This window comes from Benincasa hispida, chromosome 12 (genome assembly GCF_027475165.1).
Source record: "Benincasa hispida cultivar pf3 chromosome 12, pf3_genome.v1.1, whole genome shotgun sequence".
Taxonomy (NCBI): domain Eukaryota; kingdom Viridiplantae; phylum Streptophyta; class Magnoliopsida; order Cucurbitales; family Cucurbitaceae; genus Benincasa; species Benincasa hispida.
This window is the reverse complement of record NC_143489.1, coordinates 51,731,081-51,750,133: the sequence shown is the minus strand read 5'-3', so window position 1 is coordinate 51,750,133 and position 19,053 is coordinate 51,731,081. Positions and strand designations below refer to the sequence as shown.

Below are 19,053 nucleotides of genomic sequence, written 5' to 3'. Positions count from 1 at the left end.
AACTGGTAGGAGCTTTGTTCTTCCCAAGATTCTTCAAGGCATATCTTATTTCTTCTTCTTCAAGGATACGAGATGTAATTTTGTAGACCCTTGTACTTGAACCTTTTCTTTTTAATAACTAATTCCTTCACTTTTTCTATTTCATATTTTGAAAAACTTTGACGTGCATCACTATTTTAACGTATATTTCTCTGTTTTAGAATTTAGAATTATATTTTAACATATGCTTTGAAAATCCGAAATTGTTGTTAAATATGCTTTTAAATTCTGAAATCACAATCGATAACAATTTTATATTTTGTGTCAAGAGGTTTTGTATGCCCTTTTGTTCTTTCCTTCTTTTTTTAATGAACATGGTTGTTTTCATAAAAAAATATTTTGTTTCAGAAGTTATTTGTGAAATATTATCCAAATTTAAAAAATAATCGCATGGTATAAGCCCTTTTTTAAAAAATTTAAAACTTAATTAGCATTTCAAAAGAAGATTTATAATTTTAATTGATTCATTCTAACTTTATAACATGAGCATTATTTTAATTGTAATGAAGTAATAGAATAAATCAAGTAAAAACTATCATTATTAGGTACGAGTTTGAAGTTTTGAAGTTCTATAGAAGATTAATGTGTACAAATTATTCTTATCTTCCCACATTTTAATTTCAATGTCATCAATGTCATTTATTAATATTTGATTAACCAAAAATGATTTTCCCAGATTCTACGGTTCTACCCTTCAACATAATTATGATATATGTGTATTGCTAACTCTTCACTCTTGAAAGCGCTATTGCTCTCCACACTTCTAAGAACACTGGTCATAATGTGTTTTTGTATGACATGTATCTGTTTGATATGTTTCAGGTACCATGCTAAATTTTATATGGACGGACAATAAAATTTATATACCATAACAGACTTGTAATAATTTCGCATGTCATCATTTCAGGAAATTGTTAGGACACCTTAATGGACCGATGATAAGAATTTTCAAATTACTCTCGAAGTTTGTAAGGGAGCAATTGCATGCTAAGAAGTTTGTAGAAATCGTACTCCCATACTTAACTCAGACTGGTCGTACTTCTGGTGAGAATATTCTCCTTTTTATTTTTAGCAGGAAAATACTGTAAGAATTGACACGTCAAATTAGAATTAGAATTTTGTTAATGATTTGAATCTCTTACTTTGCCTTGCAGAATCTCATGCTGATATTTTGCAAATAGTACAAAATGTGGTTCCCATTCTAGGGAGCGAGAGTACAACAAAAATCTTGAAAGCAGTTTCTCCGTTACTGATTTTTGTTGAGCAAGATTTGCGTTTGCTTGTATGTGATCTTATCAACGCTCTTGCAGAAGTTGATTCTTCCATCCTCTGTGTGGTAAAGTTCAAATTTTCTATATGCATTCAAGTTCTTTCAATTGATGATTCTATTTTTTATTGTGATTTCTTATCCAAGGCAAATGATACTGTTGTAATTATTCTATCTTCTTTTCATATTCTGTAGGCTCAAATCATCCGTGGTTTAAATGCAACCTCTTCTATGGAAATTGGTGGCCTTGATTTTGACACAATTGTCAATAGTTATGAAAAAATCAATATTGATTTTTTCTGTGCTACCCCAGAGGAACATGCATTAGTTGTTCTATCACAGTGCGTGCATGATATGTCATCAGAGGAACTAATCCTAAGACATAGTGCTTATAGGTGTTTGCTCGCTTTTGTCGAATTTTCTTCTTCAGTTCTTGGTCAAAGAGGAAACGGTCACCAGGAATCAATTGACAATATGACATTATCTGACAATGGTTGGTCAAAAGAAAGCATCATGTGGCTGACAAACAAATTTATTTTGAAGCACATGGGGGAAGCAATGAACAGAGAGACCTCGGTTAAAAAGGTAGAGAGTTAAATTATATATATATTATATAATTTTTTTGAAAGGGAAACGATAGATCGAATTAATGAAAAGAGGCTAATGCTCAAAGTACAAAGAGACTTACAAACAACTTTTAAATCAAAACAAGCATAACTAAAGATTCTAGTGCACCAGGAGTTAAATTATATTTTATTTTATTGTTTTGATGTAGTCTGTTGAATCCAAAACTCACTTTTTATTAATTAATTATTCTGTGAAAGATGTAAATACTCAACTGATACATTGAAGAATAACATGTTTGTTAATCTTTGGTTTATGTTATGCTCTATGTTTTACAACAAGAACGGTTTTGTTGATGAATGGATTCTTTAGTTAATATCACACGGCTATCCTCTTGCATATAGAATTTTGTTGATGTATGTTGCACATATTGTCTTAGAAGTACAATGTTATCAATTACCATTTACATTTGTGGATTTTCTTTTCTTATCTTTTATGAAATTCCTGGTTACAGGAGTGGATAAATTTATTGCGAGAAATGGTGTTGAAATTTCCTGAGGTAGCAAACTTAAGTTCGCTGAAGGCCTTATACAGTAAAGATGCTGAAGTTGATTTTTTCAGTAACATAACCCACTTGCAGGTAAGTTCCTGCTTCATATGTTTGTAAAATGTGTCGGCATAAAAATATCACCATTGTGCCTGAAAGTAGCATTCCATAGTTTCCATGTAAACCTGTCGCCATAATTAGTCACTTACTATCATCCGAAGCAAAAATATATCATTTCTCCAAATATCAATGTGGCTTCTTTCTAAATACAAAGCATGTGTACAAATACTTCTTTGGATGGATGAAGCATAAGTTTTGAAGGTACTAAATGTTCTTATGCCTCGTACATACGTTTTAACTAAGTGATGGATGCTTATATTGAAAAAGAAATTAGCAATGTTCTAATTCTTATACTTACATTTTAGAGTTGAGGTAGGAGAAAAATGTATCTGGAGGCAGGGCCATGGAGTGAAAAAAGGGACTGCATTGTTCCAAGTTAGATTAGGCTGGGATGGCTCGAAGCCCACTGCTACGCTTAAGAAGGATATTGATTTATGAGTCCGATGTTTGAAGAATACTGCATTAGGGGCGATAAGGGGTTATATTCTATATGGGAAGTGGGGATTACTTAAGAAAAGGCTATTGTGTTGTTCTAGGCAGAAAATTGATAATGGGCCTCTAGCCCATTAGAGGATAACAACGCCAGAGGAAACGGAGAAAGAAGAATATGGATTCATGGGTTGCTGACTGAGCTTGGGCTGAGTCTAAGGGAAGAAATTGAAGCCCAATTTATGGTCAACGTTGAAGAGAAGGCTGCTGACTTGGGTTCCTTGTTTTCACTATGTTGAAGGGAAAAAAAAAATCTGATCTTAAATTTTACATTTTGTTTTGTGTTTGGTAAGCACACCTTGAGGGCAAGGTGTCTTCGAAGGCGGAGTAATGTAAGGTCCAATGTTTTAAAAAGCCCTCTCAACCGCGTGCCTAGGCGCATCTAGGCCCAAAGTGCACTTTTGGCGCCTCTCCTTTCCAAGGCGAGGCTCACAAAATAAGGCATGTCTTAGGCGTGTGCCTTTTGTGAAACTCCAAGGCTCAAAGCCCTGGGCCTTGAGGCTTTTTAATTATTTTTAAAAAGTAGTAATATTTAAGGGTTTTCATTCTTTATTAACTAAAAGAATCAAGTTTACTAAGCCTAAATGCAAAATTTCTTGTGTTTGGGGTCTTTTTTTCCATATTTCTACTTCAAATATGCATCTTTGTAATGTAATATTTTTATAGATAGTGTGCCTCACAAAAAAAAGCCCACGGCGTTTTGTGCACCTTGTGCCTAGGCTCCAAAGGGCCATTGCATCTTAATGCGCCTTGGGCATTTACACTGGTAAGGCCCCTAGTTAGGGAAATAGTAGGATTATTAGTAGAATATGAATATGATTATTAGGAGGGCATATTAGTAATTAGATAGTAAGTTTGTTAGGGATTTTTAGTTATAAATAGATGGAATGGGTTTAGAGGAGGCTATGAAGAATTTGGTAGTTGTTTCCTAATTGGGAAATTTGGGAGAGTATCCTCCCGAAAGGCTATGGTATATTGTAATTTCTTCATGGATATTGCAATATAATTTTGTCTTTTAGTCTGTCTGTTTGTTCTTGAGTTCTCTCGTTAGGGAGTATCCTAACAGAATGCTCGATCCTCAATCAAGAAGATGCTTACGGGATAAAACTGAGGAAAAGGACCACGAAATTTCAGTATTTAGTGAGGTCCCGTATGCATGGAATGTTTTGGTTTTCAGAATTTTTTTTTCCCATAAAATTGAGGACCACAAAAAGATATCGCCAAACTTGCCGATATTTCCCGTCCAGAATTTCAAGGCTCCTATTTGTTTTCAATTATACATTTCAATGAAGGGGGCAGGCATTCAATTAAATAATAAGAGATTTTTTTTGTCTGTAACAACTAGGGAAAGAAACCATTAAACCTGCACAAAAAAAATTCCATATGAAAACTCAATTGTAATCTCCTTGCAATTGTTTTAATTGAAAATTTTTATTTCTTATAAAAAAAACTTTGATTTCTAACTTCTTGTCAAATTGTTCTCTCCATTTCACGTGATTTTTCAAGAAATAAATTTTATGTTGCAGAAACTTAGAAGAGCAAAGGCACTGATTCGCTTCAAAAATACTATTCCTACTGTCAACATACCTGAGGTACTTTCTATATTCTTAATATTAATTATACGGTGAAATGATCGATTGGGAAGTTGCTTAAGTTATCCTCACCCCTTTTTCTTTAAGGTTATCACAAAGAACGTCTTTGTGCCACTGTTCTTCAATATGCTGTTTGATTTACAAGAGGGAAAAGCAGAGAATATTAGAGTTGCTTGTATAGAGGCGCTGGCTTCAATTTCTGGTCAAATGGAATGGAAGTCATATTTTGCTCTATTAAGAAGATGCTTACGGGACCTCACTAAACACCCTGATAAAAAGAAGGTTCTGATGCGGTTGATATGCTCTATTTTAGACAACTTCCATTTTCAAGAGAATATGTCAGAAGTTGGGTCAACGCAATTATATGGCAGTACGGTTGTGACGAACAATATGCAAGCATGCCTTAGTAAAGATGTGTTCCCAAAGATACAAAAACTTATGAACTCTCAGTCGGAGAGAGTTGATATTTATGTCCATCTCGCTGCACTAAAGTTGTTGAAATTACTTCCAGAAGATGTTATGGATTCACAACTTTTGAGCATCATCCAGCATATTGTAAACTTTTTGAAGAATCGTTTAGAAAGTGTCCGTGATGAAGCTAGATCTTCTCTGGCTGCTTGTTTGAAGGTACTTGGATCTGAATACTTGCAGGTTATAGTTAGGGTTTTGAGAGGATCTTTAAAACGAGGATACGAGATGCATGTGTTAGGGTATACACTCAATTTTATTTTGTCTAAGCTCTTTACTGGCCCAGCCATTGGGAAGATAGATTATCTTTTGGATGATCTCATTTCTGTAGCAGAGAAAGACATCCTTGGAGAGGTTGCCGAGGAAAAAGAGGTTGAAAAGTTGGCCTCGAAAATGAAAGAGACAAGGAAACAGAAGTCCTTTGAAACACTGAAATTGATAGCCCAAAGCATAACATTTAAAAGCCACGCACTCAAGCTCCTTAGACCTGTTACTGATCATATGAAGAAGCATCTGACCCCAAAAGTTAAAACCAAATTGGAAAATATGCTAACTAGTGTAGCTGCTGGTTTTGAAAGCAATCCTTCTGTCAATCAAACTGACCTCCTAATCTTCATCAATGGCCTCATTGAAGATGGAGTAAAAGGTGAAAATGGACAGGGTGAAATCTCATCGGTGGCAGATGCAAACAAACATTCTAGAGATGTCTCCAGGGGAAAGAATGTTTCGTGTCAGACAATACTTGTCAAGTCACCCTGTTCACACCTTATTGTGGTGTTTGCACTTAAGCTTCTGCATGGGTTCATGAAGAAGATGCAACTTGGGAAAGGACATGCTCAGTTGCTATCAATGCTTGACCCTTTTGTTCCCCTGTTAGGAAACTGCTTGACTTCTAAATATGAGGATGTTTTATCATTAACACTTAGATGTCTCACTCCATTGCTAAGACTGCCTTTGCCATCTGTCAAATCCCAAGCTGACAAAATCAAGGGAGTAGTGTTGCATATTGCTCAGAGTTCAGTAGATCCACGCAATCCACTAGTAGAATCATGTTTGAGATTATTAACTGTGCTTCTGCGAAATGAGAAAGTTACACTTTCCACAGATCAGCTACATTTATTAATTCAGTTTCCGCTGTTTGTTGATATTGACAAGAATCCATCCTTTGTTGCCCTTTCACTTCTGAAGGCAATTGTGAGTCGCAAGCTTGTTGTCCCTGAGATTTATGATCTTGCTATTCGGGTAGCAGAATTGATGGTGACAAGTCAAGTCGAACCAATACGGAAGAAATGTAGCAAAATCTTACTACAGTTTCTGCTTGATTACCATCTTTCAGAAAAGCGCTTGCAGCAACATTTGGATTTTCTGCTCTCAAATTTAAGGTGACCAATGGCGTTAAGCTGGTTTCTTTATATATTTTTTCTTTTTTTTTTTTAATTCTGTCTTTAGAAGATTTTCCTATTGTTGCAGGTATGAGCATTCTACAGGAAGAGAAGCTGTTTTGGAGATGCTTCATGCAATTGTGGTTAAATTTTCAAAAAGTGTGGTGGATAGTATGTCTCAGAGATTATTTATTCGTTTGGTGGCTTGCTTGGCTAATGATCATGATCATCATGTTCGGTCTATGACTGGTCTTGTAATAAAGAGCCTAACAGATCGCATAAGTTCAGGATCTCAACATTCTATACTTGAATTTGGTCTATCTTGGTATTTGGGAGAAAAGCAGCAACTATGGAATGTCGCAGCGCAGGTGAAAAACATACACAGATGTAAATGTAGTTATATATATGGCCTCCTTTATTACAGTTCTATGAGTTTCCTTAATTTATTTTCTTTTAGAGCGATTTGAAACTTTTCAATCAACTTGCTAAACTGATTTTCAATTAGGCAGTTAACATGAGGATATGTTTTAAGCTTTGGTGGGCAACGTGCTTAAACAAATAATATATTTACAAGTACACTCTTTTAAAGTAATTGATAACATTGTACATTCTTTTAAAGTAAACAAATACTATATATACATTCTTTTATTTTTCTCAATGAAAACTTCCTTTCTTATTCAAGGACGATAAACTAAACAATAGGTTTGGATATCCTAGTTTTTTTTTTTTTTTTTTTTTTTTTCCTTACAAGAGCAGGGAGTTGATGTTGATTGTTTGACTTGCTTCCACATCTAATATTTAAGCAAATAGTATGTAGACATATTAAACCACCAATCAACCCAAAAGCTTAAGCTGATGGTTATGGGAAATTTAATTTATATCAACACTTTAATACTCCCATTCACTTGTGAGTTCGACAATTTGTAGAAGACCCAATAAGTGAATAAATATTAATTGTGGAAAAAATGACATTACAAGGGTTTGAACATAGGACCTTTTACTCTTCTACTATATTAAATCACCGATTAACCCAACACTTTTACAACATGTAAGAGTTGGCTTGAAAAAAAATAGAAGAGGAGGGGAAGGTGCATATTTTGTATGGGGCTGTATTCTTGTTTTCTCCAGTTGGACAAGTTTGCTGGTGCATATTTTTTTGTAATTTATTTATTTATTATTATTATTATTTTTGTAATTAGTTCGCCATGATTTGTGCAATTTGTTCTTTCTCTCTTTTCGGGTAATATAGCTTTGGACTTTAGGCTTTGAGTTTCATTCAACCCATTAATTTTCTTCATAACCATCTCTTTCATTTGTAGGAAAAAGAACAAATGGAAGACAAATATATTGAAGTGAAAAGGAATTGACATTATTTTTTGTACACAGGTGTTGGGATTATTAGTTGAAGTTGAAGCTTTAAAGGAAGGTTTTGAAAGACATATCCAAACTGTTTTGCCAGTGGCCAGGGGCATCTTGCAGTCTGTCGTTGATGTTACCATGAATGAGCAAATAGACATTTCTGCAGAGACTACCATTACCTTTTGGAAGGAGGCATATTATTCGTTAGTGATGCTAGAGAAGTTGATGCACCGATTCCCTCAGTTATTCTTCAAGAATGATTTTGAGGTATGCTCCTGTCAAATTCTTCTATCTATGATCTGTCTTTGTATTTTATTATGTTTCTATTGCATGGAAGAGCTCTCTCCTTGGTATTCTTTCGACGCTGCATTACTGGAGAACTTATACAGTCACGATATTTTTATGATTGGTCTACCACATCCTTTTGGTTTCATTATCTACAGAACCTAAAAAAAATACTAAAGTAGGGGGCCCCAGTTTTGTAAGGAAAGGATGCCTTAGGACCACCTAGTTATGTTTTTATGAGCATTCTTAGAGTCGTAGTAAGAAGCTTCAATTGATAAACGAAATAAAAGGCCCTTAAAGTGCTTTCCATCACCTAAGAGTGAGTTACAAAAGAGCCAAGACCAGATTTAGAGTTCTTGATAAGGAAGTAAAAGGTTCCACTTTAGTTGTGTGTTGTTGGGCAACGAGCACAACACACAAAGATCCCTCTTGAGTTGCATTGACTAGAGTTTTCTTATTTTCCACCAATGGTAGCCGATGTTGACCTAGACAGGTGCTCCAGTACTGAGTTGGTGTAGTCAAAGAGTGACTAAAGGAGAAATATCCAAGAATTAATCAATAACGATAAGGATGCAAAATACATGAGGGGGGACTCATAATAGGAATTGTTACACAAAAGGGAGCAAAAAAGATTAACCTAGTTTCCTTAATTCTCTCTATATCACATGTAGAAATTCAGTCAGTCGTTTTGTTCTAGTCTATATGTGAACGTTGGAACTAATTATTCTCTTTATATTGCTACTTATTATCCGCTTGTCCTTTATGTTTATTGAATGTGTAGTGGAAACCTAGATTGCTGATATGTGTTGTTATTAACCATTAATGTTGTTTCGTCTAATACATTAGTTTTACCCTTCACATGATATCGGATTACTGATACTATGCTGTATTAATTCTTTGTATTCCTCAGGATATATGGGAAATGATTAGTCATCTGCTTCTTCATCCACATATGTGGATACGTAGCATCTCAACTCGCATGATAGCCTCATATTTCAGGAAGATTGTGATCGAGAATAACGGAAGGAATTCAGAAAGATTGCTTGGAGCCTATTCTCTTATGAAGCCAAGTAGACTCTTCTTAATTGCTACTTCCTTTTGCTATCAGTTGAAGTCAGAACTCACGGATAAAGATGCTGATTTGATTGTGCAAAACCTTGTTTTTGCTATTTGTGGTTTGCATTCTGTCATTGGAGAAGTGGAGAATGCGGACTCACGTCCGTTCTGGTCTACGCTTGAAGAATCCGAGCAAAGGCTTTTTCTCAAAGCATTCCAGTTGCTTGAATCTGGAAAAGGAAGAAGCATACTTTTACCTCGTATAACTGGAGTATTTAATCAAAATGATGCCTGTCCTGAGGAGATCCGTCACCTTCTCATCTCAAATTTGCTAAAAAAGATGGGGAAGGTTGCTCTTCAAATGGATACCATACAGGTCCTCTCCATGCGCTTTCAAGTTTATTAAAAAATTTATTTCTACCTAATACTCCCTCTGATTTCCATTAATAGTTCGTGTTGTGTTTCAATGCAGATGGCAATAGTTTTCAATGTCTTCCGCAATATATCATCACAAGTCGGTGTAGAAGATTGCGAACAATATGCTTTTGAAATTTTGTTGCCTTTGTATAAAGTCCGTGAAGGATTTTCTGGAAAAATGATCCCAGGTAAACTTTATTTCCAATTCAAACCTTTTTGTACCCAATTTTCTTTTATCGCCTTGATTGTTTTGCTGTTTATAAACGTGTTAAGCAAATATAGTGCAACCAACTAATGCAATTGTGCATCAAGACTCATTATAGATTTTATCATTCATTATTTACTAGACTACTTTAAGGAAAGTTTCTCGTACATTTTCTGAGATTCCTGAGCAATCTAATCTTGTTTTTTAGTGCTTTTAAAGCTCCTAACATCTGAGGGGGTTTGTGTATTAGAATCCTTGTCATTCTACTCGGAAATGGTCACCGTATTGTCAAGTTTGGTTTCACAAATGCTGTTCTTTCATTTCATGTCATCTTGATTAATTATAGCCCTTTTCTTGTGGTAAAAGTTGGGCTGCAATAGATTATGATTTTCGGCAGGATAGCCAAAATACAATGTCTGTTACAGTTCTTCTATGAATAATTGGGTACATCTTAGGCTATACTCATCTTTTTACTCAAACTACACAGTGGAAACAAACTAATATATATATATATATATATATATATATCTTTTTCTCACCAAAAAGAAAGAGTTGACCATATGGAAAATTATGGTTAGACAACTAGGCGGTAAAAAGATTGGTGCATCCTAGGATGCATTCAAATGTTTTTCTTCTTTTTTTATCTCACTAGTTATCTACTCAATGATGACTTCGTTATCTGTTCTTGATCTATTTAGTATTTAGTGGTTCAACTTCTTCAACATTTCGATAAAGAGAAACAGACTATCATGCAGCAATGACCTTTTTTTAACTTTGTTTTTGTAGAATCAATGGTACAGTTGGCCCAAGAAGTATGTGATAAAATACAGAACTGTTTGGGGATTCAGAAATTTGTACAGGTGTACAACCAGATCAAGAAGAGTCTGAAGGCGAAAAGGGACAAGAGGAAGCAAGAAGAGAAGCGCATGGCCGTCATCAATCCTATGCGAAACGCGAAAAGGAAATTACGAATTGCAGAAAAGCAACGTGCCAGCAAGAGAAGGAAGATAACAACAATGAGAATGTCAAGAAGAATGTTGTAGCCTTTAGATTAGATTAGGTTAGATGTTGCAAATATATCTATAGTCATTATCAACTCCAACAGGATCTTGGAGTCAGGAAGATCAAGATCTTACAACTTGACTTCCCAATTTTGTCTTTTGCTATAGGGTTTTTCCCCCTTTTCTTTGTTCATTTGGTGTATAAATTATTCAATTTTATCTAATTATATTAGGAATACAAGTTCTTTGTAGCTTCCTTGTAAAGTTGTAATCAAATGTTTCATATATTCGTGTTAATAGTAACTAGTTATTTATAGATGCTATTAGGGGATCGGTAGGCTTCTTTAGAATATATGAGAGTTTGAAAGCCAACATTTGGGATTTTTTTTGTGAATAGGGAGTTATTTATTTCCTGATGGGTGATTTTATACGTACTTTAAAAAAGTCTGTTTAAAATACATTTTTTTAAGGATTCAAAAAGTCGTTCTAAATAAGTCCTTAATTAAGAAATGTGATTGTTAACTGGGGTAAAAAATATTGAAAATGGGATCTATAAAAGAATAATGATAAACATTCCCTGGAAATTAATGAAAATGATTATTCAGTTTTTGGTCTATAGGCTGATCTTTGGCTTTTGATCTAATCTTGAAATGAAAATGAAAATGTGATTTCTAAAAAGAATAATGATAAAATTTTCTTTGAAAATTAATGAAAATAATTCTTGGTCTATAGGCTTTTGAAGATCAAAGGTTGATTAACTTTAAATGTTGTAGTAAAGCAAATAATTTTATCTGTATGTTAAAAGTAGTGCCAAAGCCTCATATTAGCTAAATTAAGGAGCAATATATATATATATTAATAAAAAATAAAAATAGCTATCTCTACTAAAATAAGATTTGTTTGGGTAAATTATAACGAAAGTTATTAGAGTGGAAATGAGGATAGCTCAATTGATACATGATTTATCTGACCTCGAGATGAAAGATTCGATAGAGTTTTAGATTCCATCCTACATTATCCCAAAAAAAACCAAAAACCAAAAATCAAAAAACAAAATTCATTAATGGCCTGTTTGGAACCTTATGATTTTGAGGGATTTCAATTCGTAATGAATTTTATTGTTTGTCATTGAATATATATATATATATATTATGTTGAAATCCAGAATGCTGTCAAATCTTTTTTTACTTTAAAAACTTTTTTGACGAAAATGTTTGGATTTTACAGAATTACTTATTTAATCTTTCATATTCTAATTTTCAATATTCGGATTTTACAGAATTGTTTATTTGTTAATTTTATGTAAATTTTTAACTTTTTTTTTAATAAAAAACTTTATTTCCTTTTCCATTTTAAACACATTCATTTCAATTTATTTTTTGTTTCAAACAAAACAACTAATTTTAAATCTTTTACTGAAGTTCAAATCATACTATTTAAAATAATTTTAAGTCTTTTTGAATTTAAATGGTGATAAACAATATTATACTATTGTGAAACTATGAAGAACGTCAGTCACCCCTCCAAGAAAATTCAAATACCTTAGTGACGATGAAAAAAAAAGCAGAAGGCCCTTACTACACTAAGCGCTAAGAGAGCCCCCTTTGTAACTATAAAAATAAAATCTATGGAGAATGTCAATGATCTTTAGTCCATATTTTACTTTGTTATGGAGAAGAAGAAGGGAAAAAAAAAACTAAACGGCATGGCCAAGCTGGAGTTGACCAGCCGATTCCGTATTCCCGTTATAAAAGCTGTCCGTACGCAGTTTCAATGACGTGTCCAAATAGCGTTTGAAAGAACTGTAAATTAACAATATCATCAAAAAGCGTAAAAAGATACCAAAAGAAGCAAATGAATCCATTGGAAAAGCGCGGCAAGAACACTTGAAAACCGTACTTGTATTTCTATTTTTCCCCATTCACCCTCTCGAATGCAAAATTTAACCAAACCACAACTCACCCAACTCCTAGTCAATCAAATTTTCGAACCCATCTCCATCAATGGCGGTTCTCGAATCGAGTAGACCTTTTTCAGAAATGGCGGTGGTGGGTTCATAGCCTTTTAGGCTTTTTGGGCAGCCAAGAGGTTTGATATGTTTGTTCTTTTTCTTGATTTCTGATGTGGGTTTCTTGTGATTTCTTCCTTGAGTTCTTACTTTTTGATGATGGGTGTAGGAATTTGGATTGGATGTCTCTTGGCTCTGCAAAGAAGTTTGACTAATCCTCATCTTTCTGTTTAAGTTATGGTGATTTCATCTGATAATGTTCGTGGGTTTCTTCTTGCTGTTTCTTCCAGCTTCTTTATTGGGTCTAGTACTATTATCAAGAAGAAAGGTCTCATCAATTCAGGGGCTGCTGGAACCAGAGCAGGTTTGGTTTGATCATCCTTCGTTTTTTATTGTTAATGAAGAAAGCTATGAACAAAAAACTGTAAGGGTGAACCTCTAATAAGAAATCATCGAACATTGCAAAACATGTTTCGAATATCTGATTTGGAAGAAATTTTTTCAGTTCTTTTTTCTTTTTATTATTATTATTGTGTTTGCTTCAATGTATTCAGCATCTGGAGGCTTTTCCTACTTGTGCGAACCTTGGTGGTGGGCTGGGATGATAACTTGTAAGTTCTACAAGTTAAATTGTATAGCCTCCGTTTTGATCGTTATTTACTTTTTGAAGATTGGGCTTGTTTACTCATCATTTCTACCATGCTTTTCATTCTTTTTAAGAAGACATTTGAATTCCCAGATTAATTTTTTTGTTCTCAAAACTTATTGAATTTTGAAAAAATTTGTAAAAAAGATGATAACATAATAAAAAAATTCATAGGCGGGAGTAGTGGTTATAAGCTTTTAACTTTTTAAAAACCAGAAACTAAAACTAGATGGTTATTAAATGAGACCTAAATTGTTCTATCTATTCATTTTCCTCCAATAACTTATTGTGTGCTTATCATGGTTTTCTATTTAAGCCAGTTCTATTGTCATGGTTTACAATTAGTTGCAATGGAAATTGGAACTCATGATACCCATCATATTTTCCCTCCCTTCAATAGCTGTAGTTTTGTTGAATTTTATGTAATTGGAAAAGTATTTTGTCATCCTTTAAGCTTAACTCGCATCAATTTGTTACTTGTCTACATATAAGAAGTTGTTCTAAATATGTTGCCCTAACAAATCTATAATATTCTACTTTGAGTTAATACAATCACACCTTGAAGGCTTGAACATCAGCCAAGTCTTATTCTTAAATTCATTTCTCTTCAATGAAGTTCTTTATTTCTTTCTGTGTGGTTTTCATAGTGATTGTTGGGGAGACTGCAAACTTTGTTGCTTACGCATATGCTCCTGCGATTCTTGTCACTCCCTTGGGGGCTTTGAGCATTATTTTCAGGTATATAACACATAAGGCTTCCAGACATTATAGAATATCAACCTGATAGCATAAATTCTTGAAGATCGGTTTTGAAAATTCAATCTGATAGCATCTTTCCGTTTTATTTATCTTTATCTTGAGGTTTTCCATTGGCTCTTCATGTATCTCTTTAGATATTTCATTTATCAATAAAATGTTTCTTATCAAAAAAAGGAAATCCAATCTGCTAGCGAAAAATTAGTGTGCACTTTGCTGACTGTAGTTTGTGATGCATCATAATTGATGAATGAATAAAACAATTGCAACAATTTCATGCAGTGCAGTCCTAGCTCACTTTATGTTGAAGGAAAAGCTGCATATCTTTGGAGTTCTTGGTTGTGTTCTTTGTGTTGTGGGTTCTACAACTATTGTTTTGCATGCTCCACTGGAAAAAAAGATTGAATCTGTTAAGGAAGTATGGCATCTTGCTACAGAGCCAGGTATAATTTATTAGAGTTTCCTGAAGCTACTAAGTTTTCCAAGATTTGGATGTTAATTTATGCTTCTTGCACTTCTTTCAGGATTTCTGGTCTATTCATTCCTAGTAATAGTTGTAGTTGTAGCACTCGTTTTTCGATATGCCCCACTCTATGGCCAGTCCCATATGATAATATATGTTGGAATCTGCTCTCTCATCGGATCTCTCACGGTTCGTTTACTATCTTTGAAACTTGATAGTGCATCTTTCCAAGGTTATGATAGTTTTCGTATTTTTCCTCAGGTTATGAGTGTCAAGGCAGTGGCTATTGCTGCCAAGTTGACATTTGAAGGAATGAATCAATTCAAGTACTTTGAGACATGGTTCTTCACTGTGTTTGTGATTGGCTGTTGTTTTTTGCAGGTGATCTACTTGAACAAGGTAATATTTTGAAGTATTCAATTATATAAATATACTCAATAAAACATCTGACCCACAACACGTGAAGATTTCCACAAAGAAGACTTTTCACTGTGTTTGTAAAGATTTTTAGGTATAATGATATCTTTCACTTCTGAATCCTAAATAATTCGATACAGCAGTGTTAGGTTACAAAGATTTAAGGTCATTTTTTCAATTTATTTATAATTTCTAGGGGAAGTTTTGTGTTTAATTTTTATTTGGTTTTTGAATTTTAAAGTGTTAAACGTTTACCTTTGAGTTTTTCAGTTTTATTTCCATTTGACCTCTAGGTTTTAAGATTAACACTTTTTCTCTTAGTTTTTCACTCAATTATTTTAATTTCTAGTTATTAATTCAAAAGAAAAAATTAATTGTATTTGAATTAATTTTACGACATAATTATTTTAAATTCATTAACAAAAAAACCAAAAGTGAGCATGAATGAAAACTAAGGATAAAAGTGTGACGGTTTGAAATCTAGACATGAATATTAGAGTCAATATAGGAACACGAAAGGGTATTTTCCCCTAATTTCTAAGTTTGACCAGTTTCATGAAACTATATAGTGAACCTGGATCAGCACCCACACCCGTTGGTGTATTTAATAAATTATCTTCAACCCAACTTTTAAGCATACTTTTCTTCAAATCACATGTGCCATGTGTTCTGTTGAACACATGTCTAACACAAACACTCTCCAACCCACTCTCGACATGTGTCCATCACATAAAAAAGAGTATCTGATTAGTTAATAATTTTTAGAGTTTAAAACATATAAGGAAATGCAATAATGACAAAGAAATATTAAGATATATAAGATACATTAAGTATGAGCTAGGGACACGCTACAAAGAAATAAAATGATGGTAATCAAAAGCTTAATTATAAAGAAACCTAACCTAAATAAAATAAGAAGAAAAGAGGACTCTAAATTATGATTCTATTTTGAAGTGTAGCGAATCTAAACGTTGTTGGATGATTTCTCACTTTTCTCATAAATAGTCGTCGTCTTCTTCTTCTTTTTGTTGATTAAAATTTTAGATTTCAAATTTATTTTTATCATATGAAATATTTAAAACATATTAGAATATCTAGAAATATATATATATGTTAAGATATACGTTGTTGGTTAACATGTCCACATCCAATAAGTATGATACATTTGAACACTTCAACGCTTGTTGAACACTTGTTAGCACAATGGGCATGTGCCAATCACTAGTTGCATAAATTGAATGTGAGCCAGACACTTATTAGGCACATATCAATTAATGTAATATATAATCATAGTATAGGACCATATTAATGAGTCTGAGTAAATGTCTTCTTGCTGTCATATCCTAGTTTTTCACAAACTGATGTGTCATTGTTATATCCTTGTCTCGGATGTGTATTCATGCTTCTTGGCAAGTCGTCGTGTTTTTGTGTTTTTGTCGTGTGATATCTGTCTCACATGTCTGAGTTTGGGGTTTTTATGCAGTAAGTATATTTTGGCAATATTTCTTAAAATTTGATGTCAAGGAGGAAGTTTGATTAATAGTTTGATCACTATCTTCACAGGCTCTTGATGCTTTCAACTCTGCTGTTATATCTCCAGTTTACTATGTGACGTTCACAACTTTTACCATCCTTGCAAGTATGATTATGTTTAAGGTGAGTGAACCACCATGGGACCCAGTAAAAGCACGATTCTAAAACTTCCATCTATTTACTGATTAAGTTCTTCAAAGCATATTTTTTTAAACTTCACATTTAGCCGTTGTCTGAAATTTTCTTTCAGATTATTGAAAATGAAACTATCCTGAGTTGGCTTAATGATCAAATAAGGGTCGTGAGTGAGTTTAATAAAAAGATTTAGAAGGAATGAGTTCAATCTGTAGTGGTCATCTACCTAGGATTTAATGATCCTATGAGTTTTCTTGGCACCTGAATGTTATATGGTTAGACAAATTACCCCATAAGATTAGTCGAGGTGTGCACAAGCTTGTCCAGACACTCATGGATGTCAAAAAATATAAAACTCTATGTCATACATATGTCATGGAAAATAAAAGTTTTAGGAAAATAAAATTAAAGGTATAAGAATTTAGAGTCCAAAATGAAAGTAGTTAAGAGAGTTCTCTAGCTACAAGGATGGAATGTTGGTATCCATAGAAAGCTTGGCTTGAGATGTTTGGAAGTGTCGGAAGGAAACTTGAGCTGTGCCTGTGACTTGTATTCTCATTGTTTCTTTCACTTGAGCAAAAACTCTATTTTGTGCAGAATTGGGACACACAAAGTGCAACACAAATTGCAACTGAAGTTTGTGGATTCATCACCATTCTTTCTGGCACTTTCCTCCTCCACAAAACAAAGGATATGGGAAAAGGTCCTGCCACTGAACCCCCTCTCTTCCAAACCCAAAACTATCCTCATCAAAATCAAAATCAATATAGCGGTAGAACGTTATAGTTTAAAACCACACTATGTCTGGAAGTGATTTTTGAAATTGTTAAAATCATTGTCATGTTTAAAATCACTCAAAAAATACATATTTAATCACTCAAAATCGATTCAAGGTTCAATTTTACACTTTTAATCACATTTTTCGTACTATTAAAAGTATTTTTTGAGTGATTTTGAAAAATGACATTAATCATTTTAATCATTTTAGAATCACTCCTAGATATGTCATTAGTTTTAACTAAAAGCTAATTCATTCTTTAGTTGCATATTAATTAACTGAGAGTGAATATGAATGACATAGCTGCAAAAATTGATAAAAGCCTCCCTCCATGTCCTTGGTCCTTGGCTTCCCTTTTTGCAACTCATGGTGTAGCTCTATTCTTGTGTAACTCAGTATGAAATTAACTTCTAATTATGAAAAGTGATAGTTAGATTGTAGTTTGGATTTTGGAAATTCATCTCTAGCCTCTCCAATTTACACCTCCTCTTATGTTCCGCTTGAAAAATGTGTGAAACTTATAATTGTATCAATTAGATTCCTAAACTTTCATAAATAAATCGATTTAGTCTCTTAGACAAAGTTTTCTTTGGAAATCATCCATACATATATTCTAATCATCCATTTTGTAAAACTAAAATTTAAAAAAATCTATACATATTTGATAATTAATGCATTGATGGTTTTCAAAAGCTGAAAGACTTTAATTTGTCAAAGATACTTTAATTGGTATCAATTAGATTCCTAAACTTTCAAATGCACAGATGGAATTGAGGGTGCTCAATCTGATTATGTTTGAAATTTACGTAGGACTTGCTTGTCGTTATCGTTACTACTATTATAGATACATTGTCGTTACAGTATTATAATTATGAATCTGTCATATTTATTGTTACTCTTACCGTTACCATTAGGGTCTAGCGATAATAGTGATGGTAACAATAATAATAAATAATATATCATGTCTAATGGTAACAGTAACCATAGTAGTAAATGTGACACATTTATAATTTAAATTAAACGTGATAAAAAACAATCCAAATACGTTTACGATTATTGGCCCATTACGATTGATCTATCAATAAATTTTCATTACGATTATATTGATTTTCATTACGATTTGGTAAATGCAATCTCAATTCAACTATCTTTCTTTTCTTATGGCTCATATATTACATTAATGTTTCTAACACTTTGAGACCTCATAATCATTTTTTTTTAAAAAAATTCTCTGAAAAACATGCCTGAATTATTATAAAATAAGCATAAGAATTAAAATGTCGTCAGGTCGTTTTCAGGAAAAAAAAATTGTTGCCATGTCAAGACACATACTAAAAACGTGTTTTATTTACAAATCATTGGAAAAAGAATAAGCATAAGAATTAAAATATTATGATGTCAAAATACAAACTAAAAACGTGCTTTAGCTAGTAACCATTGTTTCATGCAAAAACTACAACTAACATTAATTTTAAACTAATAAATATTTATTTTGTATAGAAAATATAATAATTAAATTACATGTC

The 19,053-nt window shown here is 33.2% G+C and overlaps 2 protein-coding genes across 9 annotated transcripts in view; both read left to right on the top strand.

Moving 5' to 3' along the window:
- LOC120067288 (ARM repeat superfamily protein) overlaps positions 1-11,114 on the top strand; it is a 44,007-nt gene extending 32,893 nt beyond the window's left edge. For 4 of the 5 annotated variants that reach the window (XM_090308675.1, XM_090308676.1, XM_039018829.2 and 1 more), the window contains 11 exons: positions 947-1,083; positions 1,194-1,375; positions 1,502-1,891; positions 2,385-2,510; positions 4,553-4,618; positions 4,706-6,468; positions 6,557-6,836; positions 7,855-8,094; positions 9,023-9,544; positions 9,641-9,773; positions 10,577-11,114. In XM_090308675.1, the coding sequence (XP_090164801.1) occupies positions 947-1,083; positions 1,194-1,375; positions 1,502-1,891; positions 2,385-2,510; positions 4,553-4,618; positions 4,706-6,468; positions 6,557-6,836; positions 7,855-8,094; positions 9,023-9,544; positions 9,641-9,773; positions 10,577-10,833 (4,096 nt within the window). In that variant the 3' untranslated portion in view covers positions 10,834-11,114. Of the gene's footprint in view, positions 1-946; positions 1,084-1,193; positions 1,376-1,501; positions 1,892-2,384; positions 2,511-4,552; positions 4,619-4,705; positions 6,469-6,556; positions 6,856-7,854; positions 8,095-9,022; positions 9,545-9,640; positions 9,774-10,576 lie in introns of all 5 variants that reach the window. The other variant, XR_016525510.1, reaches the window with a different exon arrangement.
- Positions 11,115-12,641: 1,527 nt separating this feature from the next.
- Positions 12,642-18,109, top strand: LOC120092846 (putative magnesium transporter NIPA2). Of its 4 annotated transcripts, XM_039051075.2 has the most exons (9): positions 12,642-12,879; positions 12,969-13,163; positions 13,354-13,410; positions 14,093-14,183; positions 14,484-14,644; positions 14,726-14,853; positions 14,926-15,063; positions 16,645-16,737; positions 17,347-18,109. In XM_039051075.2, the coding sequence occupies exons 2-9, from the start codon at positions 13,037-13,039 to the stop codon at positions 17,533-17,535; spliced, it is 984 nt and encodes a 327-aa protein (XP_038907003.2). In that variant the 5' UTR covers positions 12,642-12,879; positions 12,969-13,036; the 3' UTR covers positions 17,536-18,109. The 4 variants fall into 4 exon arrangements, with proteins under 4 accessions (XP_038907003.2, XP_090164653.1, XP_090164654.1 ...); XM_090308528.1 differs by having other exon boundaries at positions 12,646-12,879; positions 13,090-13,163; positions 14,726-15,063; XM_090308526.1 differs by having other exon boundaries at positions 12,646-12,879; positions 14,726-15,063.
- Positions 18,110-19,053: the final 944 nt, after the last annotated feature.